General features: G+C 50.5%; 1 protein-coding gene across 1 annotated transcript; it reads right to left on the bottom strand.

Moving 5' to 3' along the window:
• Positions 1-3,443: 3,443 nt before the first annotated feature.
• Nt5c1a (5'-nucleotidase, cytosolic IA) lies at positions 3,444-24,623 on the bottom strand. Its single transcript, XM_004851033.3, has 6 exons — positions 24,418-24,623; positions 16,233-16,400; positions 15,711-15,840; positions 14,140-14,262; positions 11,946-12,130; positions 3,444-10,550 (listed from the first exon to the last, which is right to left on the bottom strand). The coding sequence occupies exons 1-6, from the start codon at positions 24,541-24,543 to the stop codon at positions 10,185-10,187; spliced, it is 1,098 nt and encodes a 365-aa protein (XP_004851090.1). The 5' UTR covers positions 24,544-24,623; the 3' UTR covers positions 3,444-10,184.
• Positions 24,624-25,278: the final 655 nt, after the last annotated feature.

Genomic DNA, 25,278 nt, shown 5'->3' with positions numbered 1-25,278 from the left:
TGTGCAGGCACAGCACTCTTTCTGCTTCCTCCTGCCCCCTCCCTTTGATTCTTCTTGGCAGCTTTCCCCACACCAGTTCCTATGAGGGAGGCTAATCACAAATGCAATGATGACAGGAGGATGTAGGGCCTCTGGAAGGGAGTTAGGTCACAAAGGCTGGGCAGCTGTCTTGCCCCTTCCACCACCGGAGGGCCTAGAAGCCAGAAAAAGGGTCCTCGCTAGGACTGAATCAGCTGCAGCCTTGATCTCGTACTTCCCAGACGCTAGAACTGTGAGAAATAAAAAAATCTTTTTCGTAGTCCTGGGGAGCACAAACATTTGAGGCAAGTGCTATACCACTGAGCTACAGCCCTGGCCTTTCTTATTTTATTTTTTGAGATAGCGTCTTGCTAAGTTTCCCAGGTTGACCTGAACTTGCAATCCTCCTGCCTCAGCCTCCTAGGTAGCTGGGCTTACAGGCACACACTGTTCCTGGCTAATTTCTGCTGTTTATGAGCCACCTAGACTATATGATTTTGTCATAGTAGTATACATGGACTAAGACAGATGAAACCAAGTGAAAATGTGGCATTTCAGAGGAAATAGCACTGGCTTTGGAGCAATACCCTGGCGGTAAATTTCCTTTATGCACCTAATAGTATGTATCCTACCTCTAAGATTTGGTTTCTATTTCTGCAAGATGTAGATGAGAAAACTTCACCCATGCCTCCCATCCAGAAAAAAGAAAAAAAAAATAGCAAGGCAACCAGTACTTTTGCCTCTGCTTCTCTCAGAGGTACCCACCAGGGACCATTCCTAAAACTTATGCCCAGAGGAACTCAAATGGCAAGAAATTATTTGTGCCACTCCAGAGGTTTGGGGAGAAATACCTCAAGCTAACTTATTGTGGCCTCAAAATTTCTTCTGTGGATTTTATCTTAGAAATACATTCGTGTGAGTCAGGATACTGTGGCACCTATGAAGTGTTCCAGAGCCAGATGACCTGAGTTAAAATCAAGTTCTGCCACTTACTACCTTGGACCTTAAGTGAGTTACCTTACCTCTCTGAGCCTCAGTTTTCTTACCTGTAAAGTGGTGATGATAATAATATCTACATTGCTAGGTATGGTGGTGTATGCCTATACTCCCAGCACTCAGGAGGCTGAGGCAGGATCATCAAAAGTTCAGGCCAGCCTGGGCTACATAGTGAGTTCAAGTCCAGCCTGAACTGCATAGTGAGACCCTGCCTCAAAAAAACAAAACAAATAAACAGTTTATTTACTTTGTAGGATTATTGTGAGGATTAAATAAGTTGATTTGTATAAAGTATTTATTTTATTCACTGTTATAATGTGAATTTGTAATTTTAATCCTTGAGTTACATGTTTATAACAATTTTTTAATTGACATATAGTTGCACATATTTATCGTGTACAATACGGTGTTTCAGAGCATATTTACCTCATGGAATAGTTAAATCTAGCTAATTAACAAATGCATTACCTAATGTAGCTGTCACTTCTGGGGTGAGAACACTTTAAATGTCCAGTCTCTTTTTTCTGTTTTGTTTTTGAGACAGGGTCTTACTATGTAGTCCAGGTCAGACTTGAACTCACAACATAGCCCAGGCTGGCCTCCAATTTGATAGCCCTCTGCCTCAGCCTCCCAAGTGCTGAGATTGCAGATGTGAGCCAGGATGCCTGGTTAGCTTTGTACTTAGAACACAATAGTTATCATGCTGTTCAATAAAAAAAAATATATTTTAAATGACCTATCAGTAACTGAAAGCAACCGGTAAGCAAAAGAATAGGAAGAGAACACATAGCTCTCAGGTCCTGAACAAGTTTAGCAAGGAACAAAGGGAGGACACAAGAAGGGGGAGAGCTATGTCCATGACTTTGCTATCCCGTTACTCCTTCTTCAGCTCCAAGCCACAGCCGCATCTCTACCACGTCACGGGATTTTTGCCCTCAGATCCAGTCTGAGCCATGTCCGAAAGCAGAGGATTCAGTTAAGGCACCAGAGGTTGGTGTGCTCAACCACAGACTGGGCAGGACAGGGCGTGGGCCATTATCCTTCCCTCCACTGGCCTTTGCTTCACCTCAGACAAGATTTGCAGGCTGCAAACCAGTGCTAGCTCCGGTACCACTGGCTTCAGGGACATTATGAGAACTTGCTCACTGTGAGAGCAAGACATCTCAGAACAGTCTCCATAATGTCCCCAAGTTGGTGAGTCTAGGGCTCCTGAAAGAATCTGCAGCCCGGGGCTAGGGATTTAGCTCAGTGGTGCCGCCACCTGCCACAAGCGCAAGGACCTGAGTTTGATACCCAGTACCAAAAAAAAAAAGGAATCTGCAGACTGAGAGATGTGAGGAAGCAGATGAGAAGTCACCTTTCTCCGCATCTCTGGTGACTGGGTGTGGGTGGGTGGGAAAGCAGTGGGACTTCAGGTTGGAGAGTCAAGGAGGCACATTCGATTCTAGTCTTGCCAGTAGGCAGAGGAATGGTTAAGATAACCGTGGAGGGCTCTGATGACACTATGCTGATGGAGGTATGATATGTGGTAGCCAACCTCCAAGATGGCCTCCATCATCTTTGCCCTGTGTAGTCCCCTCCCACATCGGATCTTCTTTGGTCGATGTGGCCAATAGAATATGACGGAAACAATGAGGTATCACTTCTGAGGCTTGCTCCCTCATGGATTACTCACTTTAGGGGAAGCCAGCAGTCATGTCACAAGGATAACACAAGTAACCTGTGACAAGGACCTGAAGCCACTTGCCACAGCCATGTGAGTGCCCCATCTTGGAAGCAGGTTCCCTGGGCCTGTTCAAGCTTTCAGATTACTGCAGCCCTACCTGATGGCTTCATTACAATCTTGTAAGATGCTCTGAGCAAGAACCACCCAACTAACCTACTCTTAGCTTCCTGCCCTGCAGAGTCTTTGAGGTGTGGAAAGATGCTGAGGTACAGGAAGAATTCTGTGAGGCTGGGGCTGGAGTCAAGGTTACCCCCTTCCTCCTTCTCACATTCTTTCTCATCTTCTCTTCTCCCTCCCACTCCACCTCCTCCTTCGGTGGTTCAGGTGGGAACCCTGAGTCCATGAAAGGAATCCTGCTTCAGATGGGCTCAGGTAGCCATCCATCACACCCCTCCACAATGAGACCCTTTTTGTCTTGTTGTATTTGAGAAAGGGTCTCAATATGGAGCCCTAGCTGGCTTCAAACTTATGATACTCTTGCCTCAGCCTCCCCAGTGCTGGGATTTTAGATATGTACTGTCATACCCATCATCGTGGTCTTTATATGGGGGAGAGGGGCTACACCTAGACCCTAACATCAAGGATGGAACTGATCCCAGGGCTGTTCACTACCTGCATGACCATTAACATTTCTTAAGGGCGATAAGCCAGCTTGGGGATACAACTGTGGTAAAAACAAACAAATAAAAAAATGAAGACAGTATAAAATTTAATGAAAATCTCTATTTATTTTAATGGCTTTTATGATGCAGAAGCCCTGGTTGTAAAATGAAGGCATAGGATACATGTGAGGAGTGCAGGGGATCCATATGGACCAGCATGTAGCACCCTTTATCATGTGACCAGGTAAATGCTATGAGGGGCCAGAAGGAGCTGGAGACCCACAGAGTGCTATGAGCAGGCAGGCAAGGGGGCAAAGCTGGGAAGAGATGCGCACACGCCACGTGTGAAGGCTTCATTCTTAATCACGTTCTAAACTAGGGTGACTGAGACACTCTTCAGTGGCAACCAGGAATTAAGGATATGGGCATATTAAGTTAATAAAGCAGTTTGTACCTACACAGTTGAAAACACACACAGGCTAAACTATGTCACTGCCAAATTCTCTCGAACCATGACTATGAGTGTGATATCCTCTCACTCTAAGTTACTTAGGTCTAGAAATCCCAAGTTGCTGGGCGGACCTGGTTCAGTGGGTGCAAACTAGAGATTTGAGGGCCAGATTTAGCCTACAAGATATGTTTTCTTTGGCTCGAACTATGTTTTTTAAACTTGAAAGAGTTGCCAACATTTGAAAATACAGATTTCTAGCCTCTCATGAAAGACTGGTTGGAATATCTGGCAATGTGAGCCTTTATTCCCACGTGGCAGCAGTGTATCAGAAGCTCAGTGTTTCTACCTCACTAAAGACCTTACTGATTCCCTTTGCTCGTTTCTGTTTCTTGCCTGGCCCCTGTAGAGTTTGTGACCCCTGGTCTGTGGTGACCTCAGGGATTTTCTACTGGTAGCAGCTATGAGTTTAGCCTTGAGCCCTTCCCCTAACTCAGTGGCAGATACATCCACCCCAGGCCAGGAGTGCAGGAGTCCAATCCTGGTCTGTAGAGCTTTGGTTTGCCTTATGAGGCCTCTGACTTCACAGAGATGAGGAACAGAAAGCTTCCTGGCCACATTTCACTTTCATTCATTACTCCCAAAGTCCTCTGGGGAATGGCCCATCAGGGAGACACTTCCCAACCAAGGTCAAGGGTAGGTCACTTCTGGTCAGACAAGAAAACCCAAGCAAAGGAAGGAATTCCAGCCTAGGCTAGGCTGGGCCAGGGGGTTGGGGGGTTAGGGAGGAAGGCCAACTTCTCAGCCATGGCCATAAGACATGGCCAGGACATCTGTGCACAGCTGGCACATCCTGCAGGCTTAGAAACCGCCCAAGTCATTGTGTGAGCGAGCTTCCTCTAGATGTTCAGAGTGTGTAATCAGCCTGTGCTGGCCCTGGCACTGAGGAGGGAGGAAGAAACACGTGGAAGACAGCGAGGGAGGTATAATCAAGAAGGCTGTCCTAGCATAGATTCTACCACTTCCTTCCCAAGACTTCCGAGGGTAAGGACGAGAGGTAGCCAATTAAGACCCAAGACCTTGGCCAGAGGCTAGAAGCTGGGGAGGAAGACTAAGGGGAATGGCCTCAGTGACCCCTGGGCTACCTGCATACAACGTCTGTGAGATTTCAAGAAAAGCCAGAACCAGTCCCAAGCGGCAGGACTGGCCATGAGTTCTGTTTATGGAGCCCAGGATCCTCAGTTAACAGAGATAAACATCTGTACACACTTGTAGTGAGGAACACAAACAGGCCCGCACACATACAGTCATCAGCAGAGGTGCCAGAGCCATTACATATACCCACACAAACACTCATCCATGCAGCTTTTATCCTGTTGTACACATTTATGTGTGTGTCTCTATCCACAATCACAGTGGTTATTGGTGAGAGCAATCAGCTCATCACACATGTATGTTTAGGAAACATTTTCAGAGCACCTGAGGTCCTTTTTGGGCTGGCTAGAACTACCTGGCAGGGAGGTACAAACACAGCACCAAGTAATATAGGAGGAGAGACAAGTAATCAGTGAGTAAAAACACTAACCACAACCAACAGCTGGGTGCTGGCCTGCAGTGCCACCTACTGACAAGAGAGTTTTTTTCGCTTTCCTTCAAGACTGCAAAGCTCAGGACGCTGCTTCTCTGACACCGCATCCAGGGAAGCAGCCAACCACGGGATGCCATTCATTCCTCCTCCCTGCTGTGTTCCACCTGAGGCGGTGAGACCCTGGCATCCTTGGAGTTGCACCATAGCATCAGAGAATGGGCACCCGGGGCCTCATGTGCTTCCAGGAAAGCAATTCCCAACACCAAATAGGGGAGGCCAAACAGGGTCCATCGCCCATGCCTCCTTCAGCCAACTGGCAGTACTGCCTAGAGTGCTGAGTGGAGGGCTCTGAGGCCAAGTTGAGCCTTAGAAGAGAGGGCTATCCTCATGGAATAGCGCCGGCACTGTAGCTGTAGGTGGGACAGCTTCCGCACTTGCCATTTCTGCAGCAGATCCCGGAGCCTTCTGATCCACAATTGCATTGTGAGGGTATGTTTGTTGCTAACCGCCTCATGGCAAGAAAACTGCTGTTCCAACTTTTACTTGATCAATAGCTTCTGAGCCAGACAAAGCCCACCTGGGACCCTCTTCTTGAAGAACTTGTTCTTGCTTTCAGAGAGCACTTAAGGATGACTTGTTAGATCTGAGCTGCTGAAGTCAACGCTGGGCACTTCACTTTCTCCAAAACATATATTGAACACTCATCCACCTACCAGCACTGCTCACTGCCCAAGAGGTCCCACGAGGCCAATGACAAATTGAGAACACAAAGCCACACTGAGCAGACACCAGATAGCAAGCAGAGCTCATCCCTAGCCAAGGTTCCTGCTCCCTGCACATTCAGCCATCAGCTTGGAGGCCTTCTCAATTTGGCTCAAATCAAGTTCATGCATCAGCTAAATAGCAAATAACAATAGGTCATGAGGCACTAAAAACAGTCAAAACTTGGAATCTGATTCTAGTCAATTTATTTTTATTTTTGAGATAGAATCTAGCTATGTTGCCCAGGCTGGCCTCAAACCTGTGATCTTTCTGTCTCAGCCTGCTGAGTAGCTGGCTGTACAGGTGACTACAGCTTGGAATCTGAAATCCTCAAATGTCAAGCAAGGATCAGGCAGCCACAGAGCCTCCCAACCCTGCCCCCCAGCAGTGGAGTTAACACCTGTCCTCTACTGCTTAGGTGGGGGTGACCTGATTCATCTCACTGAGGTATGGGCCAGGGATCTTTGCCTTAGCCCAGGGGGCAATAAACTTTTTCTGTGAAGGACCGATAACAAATAGTTTTGGCCTTGCAGTCTCTTGCAACCATTCAGCTTTGCTGCAGTAGTTCTAGAGCAGCAGCTCAAAAACATGTAAACTAACAGAGACGGTATACTCCAAACAAATGAAGTACAGCTGGGCGCAGTAGCACACAGGTGTAATGCCAGCACTCAAGAGGCAAGTGAGAAATTGTTTGAGACCAGGGCCCTCCTGGAACACGCAGTGAGATTCTGTCTCAAAGGCAAACAAATAGCCGGGTACAGTGGCACTCACCTGTCATCCTAGCACTCAGGAGACTGAAGCAAGAGGATCCCCACAAGTTCGAGGCCAGCCTGGGCTACACAGTAGGTTCAAGGCCAGCCTGAACTGCATGGAGAGACCCTGTCTCAAAAACAAAGGACAAGCCCCCAAACAAGCAAAACAAAATAAAACATGCTGGAGGTCAAGTTTGGCTTGTTTACCAAATCCCATATTAGCTCAAATTAGGGGTTTTCAAATTGGGCTCCACAGAACTTGGGGTTGTTTGGAAGTGCTTCGGGGAATCTGCAAACGGTTGGCTCTAATTGAAGTTGCTTTTAGCTACTTAGGAAGCTATAACCAGTGTCCCCATCCAGCATTTCAACACACCTGTGCAGTACCGAAGAACCTAGTCGCAGCATCAGACAGACACGACTTGGAGTCCCAGCACCACCACTTACTAGCTGGGTGGCTTTGAACAAGTTACTCTAACTCCCTAAACCAGCATGGTGAGATGGCACCAAATAGAGTGGACACTAGCCATGGTGCTGGTGCAGCCTTGGGAAGATGGAACATTCACAGCAGAGGGGCCAGGGCAGCAGAGGTCACAAAGGACACTTAGGGCAGGGCTATTTACCAACTGGTGCAGAGGTATTTCTCAGTGCTTCAGTGATCGGTTTTGCAGTATGGGTGCACACTGACTATTGTTACCATGTTGAATCCATCTTGGATTTGAGCTTGTTTTTTTTTTTTTTTCCTAGCATGCATGTTCCATTACACTCCCACTGCTCTGATTGGGCTCTTGGATAGGACAGGGGGCTGTTTTGCGATGATCTGAGCAGACTCAGTGCTTAATAACAGGGCTTCTGTTCATCTGGCAGTTCCACTGGGTCTGGGACTCTGATGGCAAGCACTTCCTGGGACCAGTGTTCTGCAAGACCTGGGTGTTTTCAGCTAAATGGGTCCAGTGTTCTGGAAGCTGTGGCCCCTCTGCCCCAGTGATGTAGTCTGAGGCTGGGCCTGGGGCTTTGTTGCTCATCTGGCTTTTTTATGTCCTGGGGACCCTGGGCCCTTCCTCAGCACTTGAGACCACCAGAAGGACTGTCTGGCTGCCTCCAAAGCCTGCCTCCAAGACATCTGCCTTTTATGCCAGTTTCTCAAAGCTGCTTTCCAGGCTCTGGCTGTTCATCTGTGGTTTCAGTAATAGAATTTGGACCTTTAGTGTCTCCCTGCTGCCCAGGGCTGTCTACATCCTTTAATGGTGGCTCCACTGAAATCCACAGCCCTCACTGCCCCTTATCTTTCTGTCCCCAACATCATATCTTCCTGCTTCCTGAACCAGCTGAAAGGTTCTATGGTGTTCATCCCTAGGCCCTGGCACTGGACCTCACAGGTCCCAGAATCCCTGGAGTTCATCTCAATGAGGTGACAGCTGGCATTGCCCTCAGAGTGCACAGGTCCACTCTGTGAGCTTGGGCCGTGCCTGTCCTTGCAGGTTTCTTACAGCCACTTTCTCTGTAAGCTCTAGAGGTTCCTCCAAAGGGGCGAATGTGATCCTGACAGCAGGGGGAACACAGACCTTCTGTGTGGTTCAGGCAAGAGGAAGATGACCTTGAGACTGAGATCTCTGTCTGTCTGTCTGTCTGTCTCTCCCCCTCCCTCCCTTGTCATTTCCTTGCAGCTGTTCTTAGGTTGCACAGTATCTCTGGGCTGAGTGCTCAGGAGGACAAGGGCTGGGCTGTCCAGGTTACCCCGCACCCCATGCCTCTAGGCTCTTGTCCCTTGGAGGATGCCCTTGGCTTTCTTCACAAAGTGCTCACTCACAGCTAGAATGCTTGCAGGAGCCAGGCAGCTGGTGTACACACAGGTGTCTTCTTGCCCCTTCTTGGTCTTCCTAGGGGATCAGCCATCGTGCTTCTACTTTTCCTCTTCAAGAGCCAGGGCTGTTCAGCAAAGAGGAAGGGAGGCTGGTCCATCAGGACAGGAGTGCTCTCTGGGAGGTGGGAAGAAGGTGCTCCTGCAAGAGTGGAGGAGTCACTGGTGCTCTCAGGGACAGAGCTCATGGCCTCTACAGCAGCTCTGACTCACTATCCACAGTGGGAGAATTTTGCTACTGTGCATTCAGCAACTTCCTGTCTGAGCCATCAGTGCCTCAGTTCCTTTGATTTCAGATTAGGCCTCCGGACACTTCCCACTTTACTCAGGCAGCGCCTTACCTCTGGGCTCAGGCTACACAACTGCCCATTCACACACTGGGCTTTCTCTCCTCTATGTCGGGGGCCACAGATTCTCCCTTCTTTCTCCACTAGCAGAGCTGCCCAAGAGCACAGCAGGATGCCATGACTGGGGGATTGAGGGCTGAGTTGGGGGTTGGCTGGCAGAACAACTGAACTTTGGTTAAAAGCTTAGGCAAAAGGAAACCTTTCCTTGGCAGCCACAAAATCTTCTCCCCAGAAAGAGCCTGCAGTGCCCCCTGTCGGCCAGAGGAGAATTTGCACGAAGGCTAACTCTCTCCTAGCTCCTTTCCACAAATCTTGCACTTGGCCACAGAATCACGATAGCTCAGGTCAGAATATCACAGGAAACAAGTTGTCCTGTCCAGTGATTTGCAAACATGGAAAGTTATAGATAGGCATTTGCCCATTTGACAAAAGCCTTTGGGCTGAGGGGTGAGTGGGGCTGAAATCCAGCCTGTATCTTGCTAATGAGGGTGTGTAACCCGGGATGGGACTGGGTCAGGCCAGAAGAGGGGCTGTCTTTTTCCCTCGAAGAGTGCCCTTCTGTAATCTGCACAGCTGCCATGCATACAGCAGCCCTGCACAGAATGCCTCCTTCAAAGGGCCATCTTATAAAAACCAAGCCTGGCTGGCTAAAGGACGGTTTAAAAACTACCTAAAACATAGGGAAACTGAGGCCCAGGAAGGGGAGATACTATCCAAAGTCATGCTTTTCTTGTGAAGGCAGAGCTTGGACATCAGACTCGCCCTCTCTCACAGCAGTGTTCTTTGTACTACACTGAGCTAGTTTCTATCTCAGGCTCCTTTTGAGGCATCCGGGCTTCTTGGACCCTTCCACCCTCAGTCCCAGCAACTTCTCCCTGAAATTCAGCTATTCTGCACTGTCCTACTGTCCCGGCCAGGATCATGGCACAGTGTTTACCCTAAAGGAGGGAAGGTGAGAATCCTGGCCCAGTCTGTGGCACTTCCTTCAAGAACCACACTCAGAGGGATGAGGGCAGGCATGCGGGAGGGCAGGACGGTGAGGAACTAGGAGGTTCACCAGACAAAGATCCTAGAGCAGACAGCTCAGCTACTGTGCAGTTGGAGCCTGCTTTGGAGGTACAGTTTGCTGGGGTGTCTGTGCTACACCATAAGGCACATGGGCGGCCACAGTGCCCATCTCCTGAGCCCCAGCCACATGGAACATCTGGTCATCAAAGAAGATGTGTGGGCGGATCTTCTCAAGGAGGGGGCCCTTAGGTGCTCCAGCTAGGAACAAGGCCTCATCTGTCTCTAGGCCCCAGCTGCGCAGGGTCTTGAGGGCTCGAGCCCCGGAACTGGCTGCACTGCGTGCTGTCACTAAGTAGGTGCGAATTGGGCACTCCAGCCGCAGGCCCTTGGAGTAGAACTTCTTCTGCAGCCTACCCAGGGCCTCCAGAAAGCCCTTTAGGGGGCCCTATGAGAAAGCAAGGGAACACAGTAAGCTCCTCTCCCAAACATTTGGCCCTCTCCCAAGAACATCAGTGTCCTCCTGTTTGGGGTTAAAAAAGCTTCTCAGGACCCCTAATTTCTGTGGCAGTTCTGCTACATTTGCTTGGGCTCCCATGTGCACCAGTAGAGCCACAGAGACCTGCAGTCTGTGGTCTGTTTTACTGTGATTTGGGCTGTGTTAGAATAACCACAGCAGGGCAACCGTTGCTATGCACAGCCATCCGTATCCCAATGTGCAGGGGTCAGCACTTCTCAAAGTGTGGCCTTCTGCAGCCACCAGCAGGGAAGATAATAAAATTAGTCACTATGGCGCATGTACCCTCCAGTCAGCATGAACTCCAGCCATAAACATGTGGGCATATGAGCCAATGTTTAGCTGCTGAATACAAACCTGCTCATGGACACAGGTGGCTCAGGTTTCTGGCCTAAGCTTTCCAAGGTCAAGGAAAGGTGTGTGTTTTGTCTCTATGGTGTCCAGAAAATGAAGCTTAACAAGCACATGTGAGCAAAGAGCCAGATGGTGATGAAGAAAAGGCCCGATATATCTCAGGAGGGCAACTGGAAATAAGGAAAGGTGGGTTTCTTGTCTTGGAGACCAGTTCCTTGCCGGGTGACCTGGAGCCGGGTGTGGTTTCTTCAGCCTCTGACAACCACTTAGTGGGAAAACTATGGCCCTGACTGCCTAGATTTTTGTGCAAAACTTGAATTAGAACTCCTAGGAGAGCTGGAAAACCACACAGAGCCACCCCCAGGGAATCTCCACCAAGCTCCAGGACACTTTCCACTCTCAGAGAGGCACTGAACAGTGCTCGGGTGAGTGAGGGTCCCTGAGCCCCCTGACCAAGGCATGGCCAGAGGTGGCCCAAGCAAAGGGTCTGCTCCAGCCTCCACCCCTGGCAGGATCTCCCTGCCCAGTGCAAGTGCCCACCCAAGTCTTCCTGTCCTTCAGGGAGGGACGCAGGGGCTGCTGGAGGGATGAGAGATTCTTAGGGGGTGGTGCATCCCAGAGAAGGAGTGAGGATTCCAGAGACAGGACAGTGGCTTCAGAAAGAAAGAGGAGTCAGACAAAGGGTGGGGGCTAAGGAGAGAAGGAAGGCTTCAGAGAAGGGATGGAGACCTCAGAAAGGGGACTGGAGCTGCCAGGAGGGAGAAAGGACTCCAGAGAGGGGCTCAGAGAGGCAATGGAGGCTTCACAGTGGGGGGGAGGACTTCAGTGAAGGGGAAGGGGCCCCAAGGAGGGGAGCCAGGGTTCAGAGAGAGGGATGAGGGCTAGAAGCTTGTTAAGGGGATCCAGCAGGAATCTGGGTTGACCGTGGGTTTGGTTCTGGGAAAGAGGTATGTCAAGGTCTATGTGGATTACCTGGGCCAAAGGTTTGTTCTCATGGGCCTTCTCGTGCTCAAAGAACCTGTCCAGCCCATGGGCCTTCACGATGCGCTCTGACTCATCCGAGAAGAGTACAGCATCCCCATCAAAGGCCACACGTAGCTGGGTCTGAGACACAACCACGTCCTTGCTGGGGCTGAAGATGGTGGCAGCTGCAATCCCTGGGCAGAGGGAGGCAAGCATTGTCTGCCTTCAGGCCAGGCAATAGAGCCCCCTGCCTGGGTACAAGAGAGGGCAATCTCAGTCTGTCCCTCTCCCAGCTGCTTCTTCAGGACTCAGGGAAAGGCTGATGAAGGCCAGTGTTAAAATTATTTAAAAACCAGCAGTGTGCATGGACACTGGCCATAAGAATGGACAGGCGCTGGGCATATTGGCACAGGCCTATAATCCCAGCTCTTGGAAGGCTGAGGCAGGAGGATTGCCATGAGTTCAAGGCCAATCTGGGCCATGTAGTAAGTTCAAGGCCAGCCTGAACTACCTTGTGAGACTTTGTCTCAAAAAAAACCCAAAAAAGGGTGGAAGCCAGAGTTTTGAGGCAGGGCTTTAAAGGCCCTTGCCTGTGCCTGGGTCACCCCTTAAAATGATGCTTTGTGGAGAGGTCTGGGGGAGTCCTTGGGGAAGGAGGACATTTAGGGGGCTAAAGGCAGTAGCTGCTCACCAACCAGTGTGAAGGAGTCTGTATTTTACTACCTAGGAAGATCATGCTGGTGAGGACTAGCAAACAGCAGTCCTGGTAGAAGGGTCCCCTAGGCCATGGCTCTCGTGCTCAGAGATTCTGATTTTGGCAAGTCACTGACCTTGGGGCCAAGGTGAAATTCAGGACCTTTCAGCTCTGTGTGAGCCCCTTCTAGCCGCAGTGGTAGCCAGCTACGCCCTACTCAGGGCAGCCTGCCCACTCAGGGTTCCATGAGACAATGCGGGCGGCCCTGTGAGGCAGCATAGCTACATCTGACTGTGCACAGATTCTCTAGCCAGGGCTCCACAAGGGGCAAGGACACCTGCTGGGGACCAGGCTCCAGCTGCACCGGACGGCTGAGTGCCTGGCAGCTGGCTGAGTCTGTTCCCTGTCTTCATCTCTCCCCAAAGGTCGCTTCTGCCCTGCTCTTAGGGAATTCAGGTGGGGCCTCTACCAAGCTTTGAGAGGAGAGAGAGGTACAAGCCTCTTGGGAACTTCCCTAGCTCGAGGATGACAGGCAGGACCTGGCCATGAGCATCAGGCCAGGCACCTTCTCAGCCATGCCAACCCAGAGCCACCCTATGGTCAGCAGGGCTCCCACTCAACCACAGCCCCGCTCTCTGATGGAGGCCAACTTGCAGACACACAGAGGGACACCTACACACCAGGGCCCAGGCCCCAACCAAAGGATGTGACATCTGCTCAGGCAAATGGCTTCTGGGTTCTGGTGAAAGAAAGCCTTGTAGAGCTCTCAATAGATCAGGAGAGTGAGGCACTGGGGGAGTGGCCAGGCTTCCGGGTAGGAGACAACATGAAAGAGGCAGAGAAAAGTGGCATATTGTCACTAAAGTTCAGCCAACGAGCCTGCTCAGGCAGTAGGGCTGTCCTTCTTCCTCCGTGGGCCTGTATACAAGGGAATATGCACCCCGACAGGAGGACTGTGACTGTGGCTGCCATTCAAAGCTGCCCCTTGGAAAGGCACGTGGAGGGAACTTCTCTTTATCAGTGTTTGAAGCTGGGTCTCCGAACCTCACTGAAATGCTGGCCAGCCCAGCTTCTGGAAATATTGCCCATTTCCCAGAGCCCATCACTCAAGCTGGGCCAGAGATGGTTCCCTCTTCCCATTGGCCTAAGAGAGAGGCAGAGGCTACGTTCACCCTACGTTCACCCAGGAGTCACAATTCCTACTGACCTGGAGGAATTGCAGAAGGAAGTTGCTTTCTGAGCTATAAGGAGGGTTCCCATGGAAACAGAAAGCTGGATGATGTTGATGAGTAAATGCATCCTTAACCCAGTGAGGCAGGAAGTGGGAAGGTGAATGGGTAGGGCCTTGTTTTCAGAGTTTATAAGAAAGATCACAGGAATGTTTCCACAATTCTCCTTCCAGTTACCACAGCAACTCGCAGCACCTGTTCAGAGATGTAGGACCAGGCCTCCTATCTCCAGGACCCTGTTGCTGAACTTTTTGTATTCTCCCTCCTCATTTTGACTTACCCTCATCAATGGCTTCTCGCACTTTTCCCGCATCAGCTGACAAGTAGAGGTTGGTGTGATAGGCCTTGAGGTAGCAGATGGGGCTATTCCCACCTGTCATGCAGAATCTCTCAATGAATAGATCTAGGGAGGAGGTAGAGAGTATCCAGGTGAGGTCAGGGCCAACCTTAGGGCCCTAGAATGACCTCTCTGTACCTAACAAGTGCCATCTTGGAAGGGGGCAGGCAACAGAGGGATTCTCTGTGATTTTAGGCCAGTGTTGCTCCTCTGGGTCCCTTCATTCTTCACCAATGAGATGGGAATGATCACATCTCTGGGAGCGGCTGCCTGGCTCACAGTAACCCTCTCATCTCAGGGAATCACATCAAAAGATGGGTCCTCTGGCTATGACTGGTGACCCTGCTTCCTGGCACAGCTGATTGGGTAGGGGCAGACCCTGCCTCATCCAACTGAACCAATCAAATTGTCTTCCAGCCTGGGCTGACAGGCAGTAGTCCCCATGGCAGCACAAGTTGTGAAATATTTGCTGGTTGATATATAGCTGCTGTTCTGAGCCCACTGAATTATCCAGGATTCTGACCTCCCCACAGTCCACAACAGAAGGGGGTGGCACTATATGTGGTGTCTGTCCCTACTGCTCAGCACCTGTCACACAGGCAGTCAAATATTTTTGATATCACCACCCATCCCAGGAGTTTAAAATTAGTATTAAAAAATGGCAGCTGGCAGGGTAGAGGAGGAGCTAAGTGGTAGAACACATGCTTAGCATGCATGAGATCCTGGGTTCAATCCCTAGTATTCAAAATAAATAAATAAAATTAAGTCAACTAAACTCTTCTCTGGTGCTTAAAACAAGGTCTTATAAACCTTTATAAAACAGGTTTATTTTTCTGTCTGTTGCTCCCCAAACTGGATTTCTTTGCTTTTTTTGGTCTTAGTTTTATATTCAGAAAAGCAGAGAAATCCAGTTTGAAGAGAGATTGGGGGGGGGGCAGGAATGAACTTGCTAAAGAAACACAAATAAAGGCCCATGTTGCTCAAAGGAGAAAAGAGCCCCAAAGATGTTTCCAGTACTTGGATTCAGGCCTTTGTGGGTCCAGCTTTACCTCCTGCCCCATGGAGCTGAGAAGCCTCGACCCAAGGAGGAATTCTTCTCAGCTGAAGCTAGCTCTGTAGGGTCCACCCCTGCAGTGTCCCGTTTGGACTAAGATACAGAAGCCTTCACTCTGCCAACTGCCTCTGACTCTCCCAGCAGCCTTGTGAGGCCTGTCTGGCCTATCACAGGAAGGGAGGTGGAGGCGCAGAGGCAGTGAGTGGCCTGCCCAGTCGCGCAGGGAGTGGGCCCTGTGCAGTGTGTGCTGCAGCTGGTTTGTAAGAGCTGATGGTTAAACATTCAGGGATTTTGTGAGCTTGTTATCTTGTTCAGCCATGTAGACCTATTCATACCCTGCAAACTGATAATGCTTCAAATCAGAGTTTTGTTCATTTGGTTTTTTAAAGGGCCAGTTTACCAGCGCCCACCCCCAGGGGGTGTGGGAGGGGCTTCCCTTGGCCAGACCCTTCATGCTCACCGTAGTGGTTGATACTGTTGATGAGGCGGACTCCCACTTGAGCGTGGTTGTTGGTCATGAGGACAATGTCAAAGATGTCCTCGCTATCGGGGTACAGCTCCCGGAGCCGCCTGTTCACAGCCTCCAGGGCCTGGAAGGGAGGGGAGAGGGCACCCTCTAGCTCTGACTTCCCAGGATGGACACTGGGAGTTGGGAGGCAATGAGAGGTGGGGGTGGGGGCAGGCTTGGGATGAGCTCGGGGCATGTGTACTACCTCCTCATGCCATCAGGGGGTGGGGGTGGGGGCACTCATTGCTCAGGGGCACCTCACTGTAGAGGTGAGTGGGGTTACCTGGGAGAGCTGCATCATACCAGAGGAGGGGTGACCTCTTCTTCCCACAAGGGCTGCGCCCCCCAGCCAAGCCTGGCCCTCTCGGAGTTGCACTGCCCAGAGGGGAATTCTCTTACTCAGATATCCACAGGGATGCTTTTTTCTCACCCTACCAAGGCACACAGTGGGCTGCTGCTGGAGCTGCTTCTCACCTTCACAAAGGGGAAGGCTGGCCCAGGGCTGAAGGGCTCATTCTCATGCTCCAGCTGGTAGCGTACGTACTCCTCCACGCCCTGCTCTGTGTAGATCCTCTGCTCCTCGTCCATGCGGAACAAGGCCCGGGAGGACACAGCAATGGTGACTGCATTCTGAGGCTTGGGCTGCAGAGGTGCAGGAGGAAGTGACTCAGATGCTCCCTGGGGCAGGTGCTCCTGTGCAAGCCCCTCTGGGAACTGGGGCCGAGGCAGAGGATGACTCCCTACTTAGAAGTGTGATCCAGAGGAGGGACATGCCCTTAGGGAGTTTGCAATTTAGGTGGCCATCTGGACACAAAGGAGAAATGAATACAAGGTACATGGCTGAAGTATGACTGATGCTTGAGATGATCTCCAGATGGTTCCATTAAGAAATGAGAGCCACATGCCCTTAGGAAGAAACTGGTGCCCTGAAACATGGCAATCACATAAGAAAGTTTATCTCCTGCCCAGATCTGTCTCCTGCACTCCAGACTCACATATCTAACTGCTCCAGTCAACTAACAGACATCAATCTACCACGCCCAAGGCTGAATTCCCACCACTTTCTCCACCCTCAAACCCAATCCTCCCCCTTTCCCTCATCTCAGGACTCAGCACCACTATCCACCCACCCAGACCTCCACCGGATGAGTGGACAGCACCACTATCTGCACAAGCAGCTGCCCGGAAGTCCCCTCAACACCCCCTTCTTCCAGACCCCCTTCCCCATCAATCATCACCCAGACCAGTTCACACCAGCCGAGTCCATCCGCTTCTTTCTGTTTTGCTTTCCATAGTTCAGGTCATCCTCATCTTTCACCTCCTCCGCTTTCCCACCCACGCTGCTGCCAGAGGATTTTTGTAAAGTGCAGAACTGCTTGCAGCCCACCTCTTCAGCAGTGCCTGCTCTTCTCAGAGCAGTCAGCAGCCTGTATATGGAGCTGGAAGCCCTTCACAACAGATCCCTACTTCTCTTTTTCCTCTCAGCTTCCCCTTCCCCAGCTTTGTTCAATCAATCCGACCTTTCTCACATCTGTGCACATCTAGCCCCTCTTTCTCTGAGTCTTTGCACATGACGTCCTCTTTCCCCTAATATGCTGTTTCCTGTTCTACCTACCCTGTTAACTTCTACTTAACCTTTAGCTCTCAAATTAGATTCACCTCCAGAAAGCCCACCCTCACCACTGTCTCCACTTGATACCCATCCTATGGATTTCCTCCTTAGTACAGTTTAATGTTAAATTAGAATTGTTGAACTATTTCTCTTTGTAGGCAGAGTTCCAGGGAGGAAGCAGGAGACCTGCTCAAGTTGTGAGAAAGCAGAAACCATGTGTATCCAGGTCCTTATTGTATCTCTAGTTCTTAGTACTATCCTCTGCACAGAGAGGCACTCAGCAAAATTTTAAAGCCTCTGGACTTTTAAGATATTCCAGTATACATTTAATATATTTCATGATAAAGTAAATGCAATGACAAACAACACAAAATAGGAACTCCAGGGTGGGGTGGGGCCCTCCCTCAACTGTTCAGATTAATTGACATATATATATAGCAGGTGCTCAGAGAATGTCTGTTTTGGTTGGTGTAAATTTGACAAACATTTATTGATTCTTTGTGTCAGGCACTGGAGAGCTGGTTGTGGCCCTTGGAGTTCACAGGCTGGTGGAAAAGACAGGGAAACAGAGAACTACCTCAGAGACAAAGGCAGAAGCAAGGTCTTGATACAGCTTTGGGGGGAGTTGTCAGAGGAGAGGAGGCCTTTGAGTGGAACCTTGGAGGAGGAGCAGGGTGATGGAAGGGAGAAAGAGGTGGCTGCAAAGGTAAGCAGAACCCAAGGGATATAGGGGAGGGTGTAGCTGAGCCAGAAGGGTAGGCAGGTGCTCAATTGCAAGGGGCCTTCTCAGGGACCCAAGAGGGCCTTAGAACTCCTTCCCCACCACTGTCTGTGTCCCCGTAAAGTGTATATATTGAAACCTGGTCCTCAAGGTGGTGGTAAGACCTGGGACCTGTAAGGAGTGATTAGGTGGTGATGAGCTCAGTGCCCTTATAAAAGAGGCACCAGAGAGCCTTACTCACCCACTCCACCATGTGAGAACACGGCCTGAAAGTGCCATCTTTAAACGAGAAAGAGGTCCTTCATCAGACACTGATCTTCTGGGGCTTTGATCTTGGGTTTCCTTTCTCCAGAAATCTTTAAACCAGAAAGAGGTCCCTCACCAGACACTGATCTGCTGGGGCTTTGATCTTGGGTTTCCTTTCTACAGAAAATACACTTTTGTTGTTTACAGTATAAGCCACCCAGGCTGTGGCACTTTGCTATAGCAGCCTGAAGGGACTAAGACACCCAGCTCTGATGGAACAAGGAGAAGCTCGAGCCACCCTGCACAGCAGCTGCACCTTTTCTAATGCCTGGGGAGGATGTAGGTACACAAGGGACTTGTGGATTCCAAGAAAGTCCCACCAATCCCTGTGACCTGGCAGTCCTAGGATCATGATTCTTACTTTACAGATGGGAGAGGGGCTCAAATGGAGGCCAGGACTCATAAAAGGGCCTTGCTTTCTGGCCTGCTTCTGAGGGCCTTGTGAGCCACTTGCCCGACCCCACTGCTTCTTTTGGGCGCCAAGCCTGGGCTCCAATCAGTTCACAACATTGAAGAGCTACCATGTGACAGACACCATGCTGGGGACACAGCAGGAAACAGTGCCGGTTTGATCCCTGCCCCCATGAAGCTCACAATCCACCCCTAACACAGGTGGGTGCCATTCTTCAGAAAGCACTGTCCACTGGAACTTCTGTGGTAACGGAATGTTCCACAATGTGTGAGACTATGAAGCAACTTGAGATGTGATTAGTGAGACTGAAGATCTGATTTCATCTGATTTTAATGAATTTAAATAGCTACATAGGGCCAGAGGCTAGTAAGCTTTAGAACCTTAAAATAGAAAGGGAAATGTGAAGAATTCCCTAAGGGTTGGTGGCTGACCCCAGTTTACATTTGGGTTTTGACCCCAAGCAAGATGGCGCATGTGGCCAGCAGGATCAGTGCAAGGGAGTGGTGGAGCAGGAACTCTTCCCCTGAGACTCAGCCCAAATACCTCACCCAAGTGCTGACCGTGACTGTGTGTCTGTGTGTCCTTGGGCTGGGCACCTCCCAACCCCATCAGCACCTGGGGGCCTTCAAGCAAAGAGGCTAAAATCATAAGCCCCAAAGAAAAAGGGTGACAGAGTGATGGCCAAGGAGGGCAAGGGTGGGGTTAGAGGTGAGGAGATCCACTCCCGTAAACCCAGGAGGCGGGTGGATCTCAGACAGGCTGAGCTTGTCATCTTCTACCTGGCCTCCTGGGGTTACTGGCCCGGGACAAGCCCATCCTCCCTCCTCAAGGACAGAGAGCCAGTTGCTCTCCAGACCCTTCAGGCAGGTTCCCAAGCCTGCTGCTCCAGCCCAGGAAGTCAGTCAATGTCTCTCTCTCCACTTTCTGTCCCACAGTACGTGCCTGACTGCTGAGTCCTGGGCCCTCTCTGGCTGAGATACCCAGACCTGAGGCCCCCCTATCCTGGCACATATAATAAAAATGTCTTGGCTGCCTTGGCCCCAGGAGTCTTTACTTTCTTCTTTTACAGATGGGGAAATAGACCCAGAAGGGGAAGATATTACTCTACATCATTCAGCAAAGTCAAGGAGAGGCGATACAAGATCTCGGGTCTCTGCCTTCCAGCCTGGACTCTGTCCACACAGCAGCCACCTGCTATGGGCCTCCTCAAGAGCTGCCAGAAGACTCCAGCCTCTGTTCCTTCAGCGACCTCCCCAGCCTTCCTGTCCAGATTTGGGAGCAATGGTGAGAAGCACCAGGCTCTCTGATTGTGCTGTCGCAGAGCCTGGCACTCTTTCCTCCCAGGATGGAGGGGAAAGGAAGGACCCTGCCTTTGCTGAGACTTCTCTGACACAGCACCAGTGAAGGTGAGCTGAAAGGCCTAGAGAATATGGGCCGCTGAGGGACTTTGGATCCCAGCTGGGATAGATGAATGGCTGTCCAGGCTCTGAGGGATCGAGGGAACAGGTGAAAGGAGCTGGCCGGAGCTGGGAGAAGCTGAGCCATAGGGACCCTCTTGTGCCTGGCTGGGTGTCTATCACTGGGCCATGTATTGTCAGGTGCACCAAGACCAGAGAGGAGCCCACATCCCAGACTGGGAATTGGGTCAAATCAACCCAGGGGCTCAGCTTGGGAGAGCTGGGGCCCAGGAAGCCAGGGTCCTGCCAGCTGTCTGCCTTGCCCTGGGCTGAGGCCCAGGCTGATCACTCCGGCTGGGAGGAGGGGATGGAAGAATAACGGCGGGAGCCCAGCCTTCTTCGTCCTCCCCTCTGCCCCCTGATGAGCTCCCATCCCTTTCAGACCAAAATGATTCTGCCTGCTGCATCCACGATAGGAACATAGCCCAAAAGCTGTTATTTCTGGACAGACTCAGAGAGAGAAGGACTGCTCGGGGAGAGAGGGACAGGACAGCTCTGGATGGAGGAAGTCCTCTGACCCTATGATGTGAGGGCCTCCACTGGGTCTTCACTCAGTTAAATATTTTACTCAGGCTCCTGGGAATGAGAACAACACCAGGCCAGGCCCTGATATGGCCCATGAGGCCTACAGCCCCCAAAATAGCCTTGGGAAGGGGCTGGCTGCAGGAAGGAACAGGAGCCAGAAAGCCTCCAGGTTTCTTGTGTCCCAAAGAACTGTGAGGGTCAGGGGCTGGCCAAAGGGTCATGTTGTGACCAGTGGCTGGGCCTGAGCTCCCTGCTATCTTGGGGGGAAAAGGATTTTGAACCCCGAAGCATTCACTATCACAGTCTCCAGGGTCCATCTCCTCCTCTCCATTCCTCAGGCCATGGCATTAGCCCAGCTCTGCCTTCTCACTAGTACACCTATGCCAGGGCCACCCATTGCAATCCACCCTCACTAACAGCCAAGTGTAATCTTTCTAGAATGAAAATGGCGCCAAGTTAATCCCCTGCTGGAAAATCCTGCAATAGCTCCATGATGGTTTTCATGTTAATTTTTTAAAGTAGGTTGAGCTTTCATTCAGATGACTTCTTAGGCAGAGCCCCAGTATGTAAACCAGATATTACCATATATAAGTGGTGTATCTATTTTACAAATTCAGAAGTATGTTATAAATAAATGTATTACAAAGTCAACCACTGAAAACAACACAAATTGTTGTTTAGATGACCACAAATTTGAAACTAGTACAGTCTTATGCTTCAGCATCCAGCTGATTTATTTTTGTTTGGTTTTGCATAGTATTGAGAAAGGTCCTAATTCACTTTGAGAAATAGTTGCAAATGGGAAGAGGTTTTTTGTTTTGTTTTGTTTTAAATTACAAGCCCTGCAATCCTGCGATGCTCTTCTATTAAATGAATCACAGGAAAAGCTTTATTTTGGGCTTTGCTAAAAAATAATCTTCACCACAAGTTAATGTTAGTGGTCTCCAAGGTGCTGAAATGTTCAACGAACACTTTTGAATATAATTGTTTAAAATATAATTTGGTTCCTGAATAGAATACCAATGGCACAAGAAATAATACTGAAAATCAACAAATGGGATCACATCAAATTAAAAAGCTTCTGCACAGCAAAGGAAACAATCCACAGAGTGAAGAGACAACATACAGAATGGGGAAAATATTTGCCAGCTATTTCTCAGATACAGTACTAACATCCAGAATATATAAAGAACTCAAACAAATTAGATCCTTCACATAAAAGACCCAGTCAAGAAATGGGCAACCAAAATGAATAGACACTTCAAAAGAAGTAAAAATGGCCAATAAACACAAGAGAAAAAAAACCACATTGTTGGTCACTAGGTAAATGCAAATTAAAATAACATTGAGATTCCATCTTATTTCAGATCGAATGGCTATCATCAAGAAATCAAATAATTGCTGGTGAGGCTGGGGATGGGGAGGAACTCTTCTAAATTGTTGGCAGGAATGTACAACCATTATGGAAATTAATATAGAGATTCCTAAAAAAACTAAAAGTAGAAATTCCATTAGACCCAGCCATTCCTCTTCTAGGTATCTTGCTGAAAGAGTTAAAATCATTATATTTTACAGTTATACATGCATACATGTATTTATAGCAGCACAATTTATAATAACCAAATTTTGAGGATCACCTATGTGCCCATTGACATGAATGGATAAAGAAAATGTGGTATTTCCACATAATAGAGTACTACTCTGCCATAAAGAACAATAAACTTGAGTCATTCATAGGTAAATGGATGCACCTTGAGACATATTATTAAATGAATCAGACACACAAGCTTAAATATCCCATAGTTTCTCATATTGAGAAACCCAAAATATAAATAAAAAGCAAAATAAAAGATAAATAATAGGAAGTAGGGAGACCTTTTTCAAATGGGAAGGAGAACAATGGATGGAAGGAGGAGAGAGGGAAGAGAGGGAAAGGGGAGAGAAAAATAAAGAATTTAAAGAAAATGGAACTGGGTCTATTGGCACCTATCTGTAATCCCAGCACTTGGGAGGCTGAGGCAGGAGGATCACTGCAAATTCGAGGCCAGCCTGGGCTACATAGTGAGTTCAAGGCCAGCCTGAACTACATAGTGAGACCCTGTCTCAAAAACAGAACAATAACGAAAGAAAGAAAGAGAGAAAGGGAAATAGAACTTTTGCAAATGGGAAGGGGACCAAGAGTTGGAAGGAGCAGAGAGGAATGCGAGGGAAGGGGATGAAAGATGAATTAAGATCTGTTATGTACATGTACCAACTCCCCATGATGAATGCAATCATTATTACAAGCATCTACTAATAAAAATAAACTTAAAAATAAAAGTATATAACTGGAAGAAGAAAATAAATTGGGTTCACATGTCTACAGACCCACTGAAACATGGGTTCCACCAAACCTAGTTTGAAAACCTCAACCCCCCACTGAGAAGGTTTAGGCCCCTTAACAAGCCACTGGTGGTGTCCAGTAGTGAGGTGTTCCTCATCCCTTCGGCTCTCCCCTAACAATCCTGCCTTCTCCCACTCAGTACTGATTCCCTAACACAGTCGTCATGTTCTTCACCCTTCGTTTCCCTCTGCCTGGGAAACCCCACCTACTGAGGCATTAAGGTCAGTTTGGAGGCTGTTCTCCAAGGCCCTCCCTGGTGGGCAGTCATTCCTGCTCTGTGTTTCTTCTGTGGCACGGAGAATCTTTTACCTGGGCATCCACCTTCTCTAGAGCCTCCCTTGGTGCACTGTGACCTCCTGAGACAAGGGTACCAGCTTAATTAATATCTCAATCCCTGGTGAGCCCAGGCCTGGAGGGGCCCCAGGAATGACTGTTCACAGGTGGGCCTCCTAGGGAAGCAGTGAGGTGCTTGAAGGCCAGACTGGAGATCTTTGGCGGCTGCCTCAGGGCCAGCCTCGGTCCTCAGTTCCTTCCCCAAGCTCTGAGATCTGGAAAACCGGAGTGAGCAAGCCCAAGGGCAGCCTGGAACTTGTCCCATTGCGAAGAGGAGCTCTTTGCTGTGTGCCAGGTCTCAGAGGGCTGATGCCAGCACAGAGGTCGCCAAGATGTTACTGTCCACAGCGAAGGGGAGCAGTGCTCACAGCGGGGGGCAGAGCCCAGTTCTGGGAGCCCAGAACCAGGGGGGCAGAGTGCTGGTCGCAGCGCCCGGAGCAGAGCGCGCAGCTCTCTTCCTTTGGGAGGCAGGAAGCACTGCTCCAGTACCCGGGTGCCAGAGCCCTAGCTAGAGCCTCAGTGCAAGTGCTGGAGACCCGAGCGCACAGTAACAGTCAGGATACCCAAGCCCGGGGCGCCTTTGCCAACAAGTGCTGTCCACGCGCCCTGGCTGTCTGCGCAAGGAGGGGCTGGGGCGGCGGCGGCCCGGAGCTGGGTCCCGCTGACAGCATGGGGGAGGGGAGTCCTGGCGTGGAACCCGAGCCCCGGGGAAGAAAACGCCATCAGCACCACCACCAGAGCACAGATCCCAAAATAAACCGGAGCCCGCGCCAAGTGCTCGGCGCATTCTGGGTCTGAGGACTGTGCCCCCTCTCGGAGCGGCACCGCGGGTCCTTTCCCGGGGGCCGGCGACCCCTTCCTGGGAGTGACTTTCTCCGCTCGACCCCCTAGACCCATCGCCCGCTCTTACCGATTTGGGTTTCTTCTTGGGAGCGAGGCTGTCGTAGAAAGTCTTAGCCTCCTCCCAGCGCGGGGCCGCCGCAGTCTCTGGCCCCGGCCCAGGCTCGCGGGCCTCCCGGGGCTTCCTGGGTTCCATGCTCGGTCTAACCCGGCCCGGCCAGGCCGGAGCAGGCGGCGGCGTGGCGATCGCGGGCGGCTGCGGGCTGGAGGCGCCCGGGCGCGGGAAGGGGCGGGGAGGGCGCGTGAGAGCGGGCGCCGCCCCCGCGGAGGGGGCCGGGAGGCGAACTCGCCCGCCGTCGCCTGTGTGCAGCTGCGGTGCGTGTGTTTTGGGGGTACAACTGGGCTCTCTGTTCTCGACCGATCCACGTCCGGAGCAAAATGGGAGGGGCCCCGGGGGAGGGGGCTTGACACCCCGCTGGTAGCTGCTGCGGACTCCGGGCGGTCGGGGTGATGTTTAAGGGCACCGAAAGAAGGGAGGCCTCACAACTTTCCCCCCAGGACAGTGATCCTCAAATGAGAAAATGAAAAGCTAGTAACCCCCGCCCCCCCCCCAAAACCCTACAAAAAACTATCTGTCCTTCTGTCCCCTCAGATGCCAGTACCCTGGGACCCTGAGCAGACCCCAGTGCATCTCGCAGACCGGGAGGAAGCGGTGGATGGACAGTTCCGACCACGAACAAGGGGCTGTTCCCAGTGGGGAGCAAGTGGAGGACAAGTCTTCCACACCACGGCGGAGGAACCTTTGAAGTCTGTGGAGACACTGTGTCCCCTCGAGAGTACCCGGGAGATACTCATGGACGCTGAGCCCAGATCCTTGCTGGCCCCCCTTGGTAGCCAGCAGAGGGCGCACATTCCCATGTCCCACTAGGCG

Source organism: Heterocephalus glaber, unplaced genomic scaffold, assembly GCF_053883595.1.
Source record: "Heterocephalus glaber isolate CG9 unplaced genomic scaffold, H.glaber_assembly_v1.0 deba00001452, whole genome shotgun sequence".
In the NCBI taxonomy this organism is placed as follows: domain Eukaryota; kingdom Metazoa; phylum Chordata; class Mammalia; order Rodentia; family Bathyergidae; genus Heterocephalus; species Heterocephalus glaber.
The sequence above is the reverse complement of the archived record's forward strand: the minus strand, read 5'-3'. Positions and strand labels throughout refer to the sequence as shown.

What these genes read in the sequence shown, in the direction of transcription:
- Nt5c1a (XM_004851033.3), bottom strand. Translation starts at nt 24,543, where the DNA reads ATGGAACCCAGGAAGCCCCGGGAGGCCCGCGAGCCTGGGCCGGGGCCA. An exon ending in CCAAGAAGAAACCCAAATCG is followed by an intron (nt 16,401 to 24,417) that starts GTAAGAGCGGGC and finishes GCACCTCTGCAG; the next exon opens with CCCAAGCCTCAGAATGCAGT. An exon ending in CAGCCTTCCCCTTTGTGAAG is followed by an intron (nt 15,841 to 16,232) that starts GTGAGAAGCAGC and finishes CCTCCCTTCCAG; the next exon opens with GCCCTGGAGGCTGTGAACAG.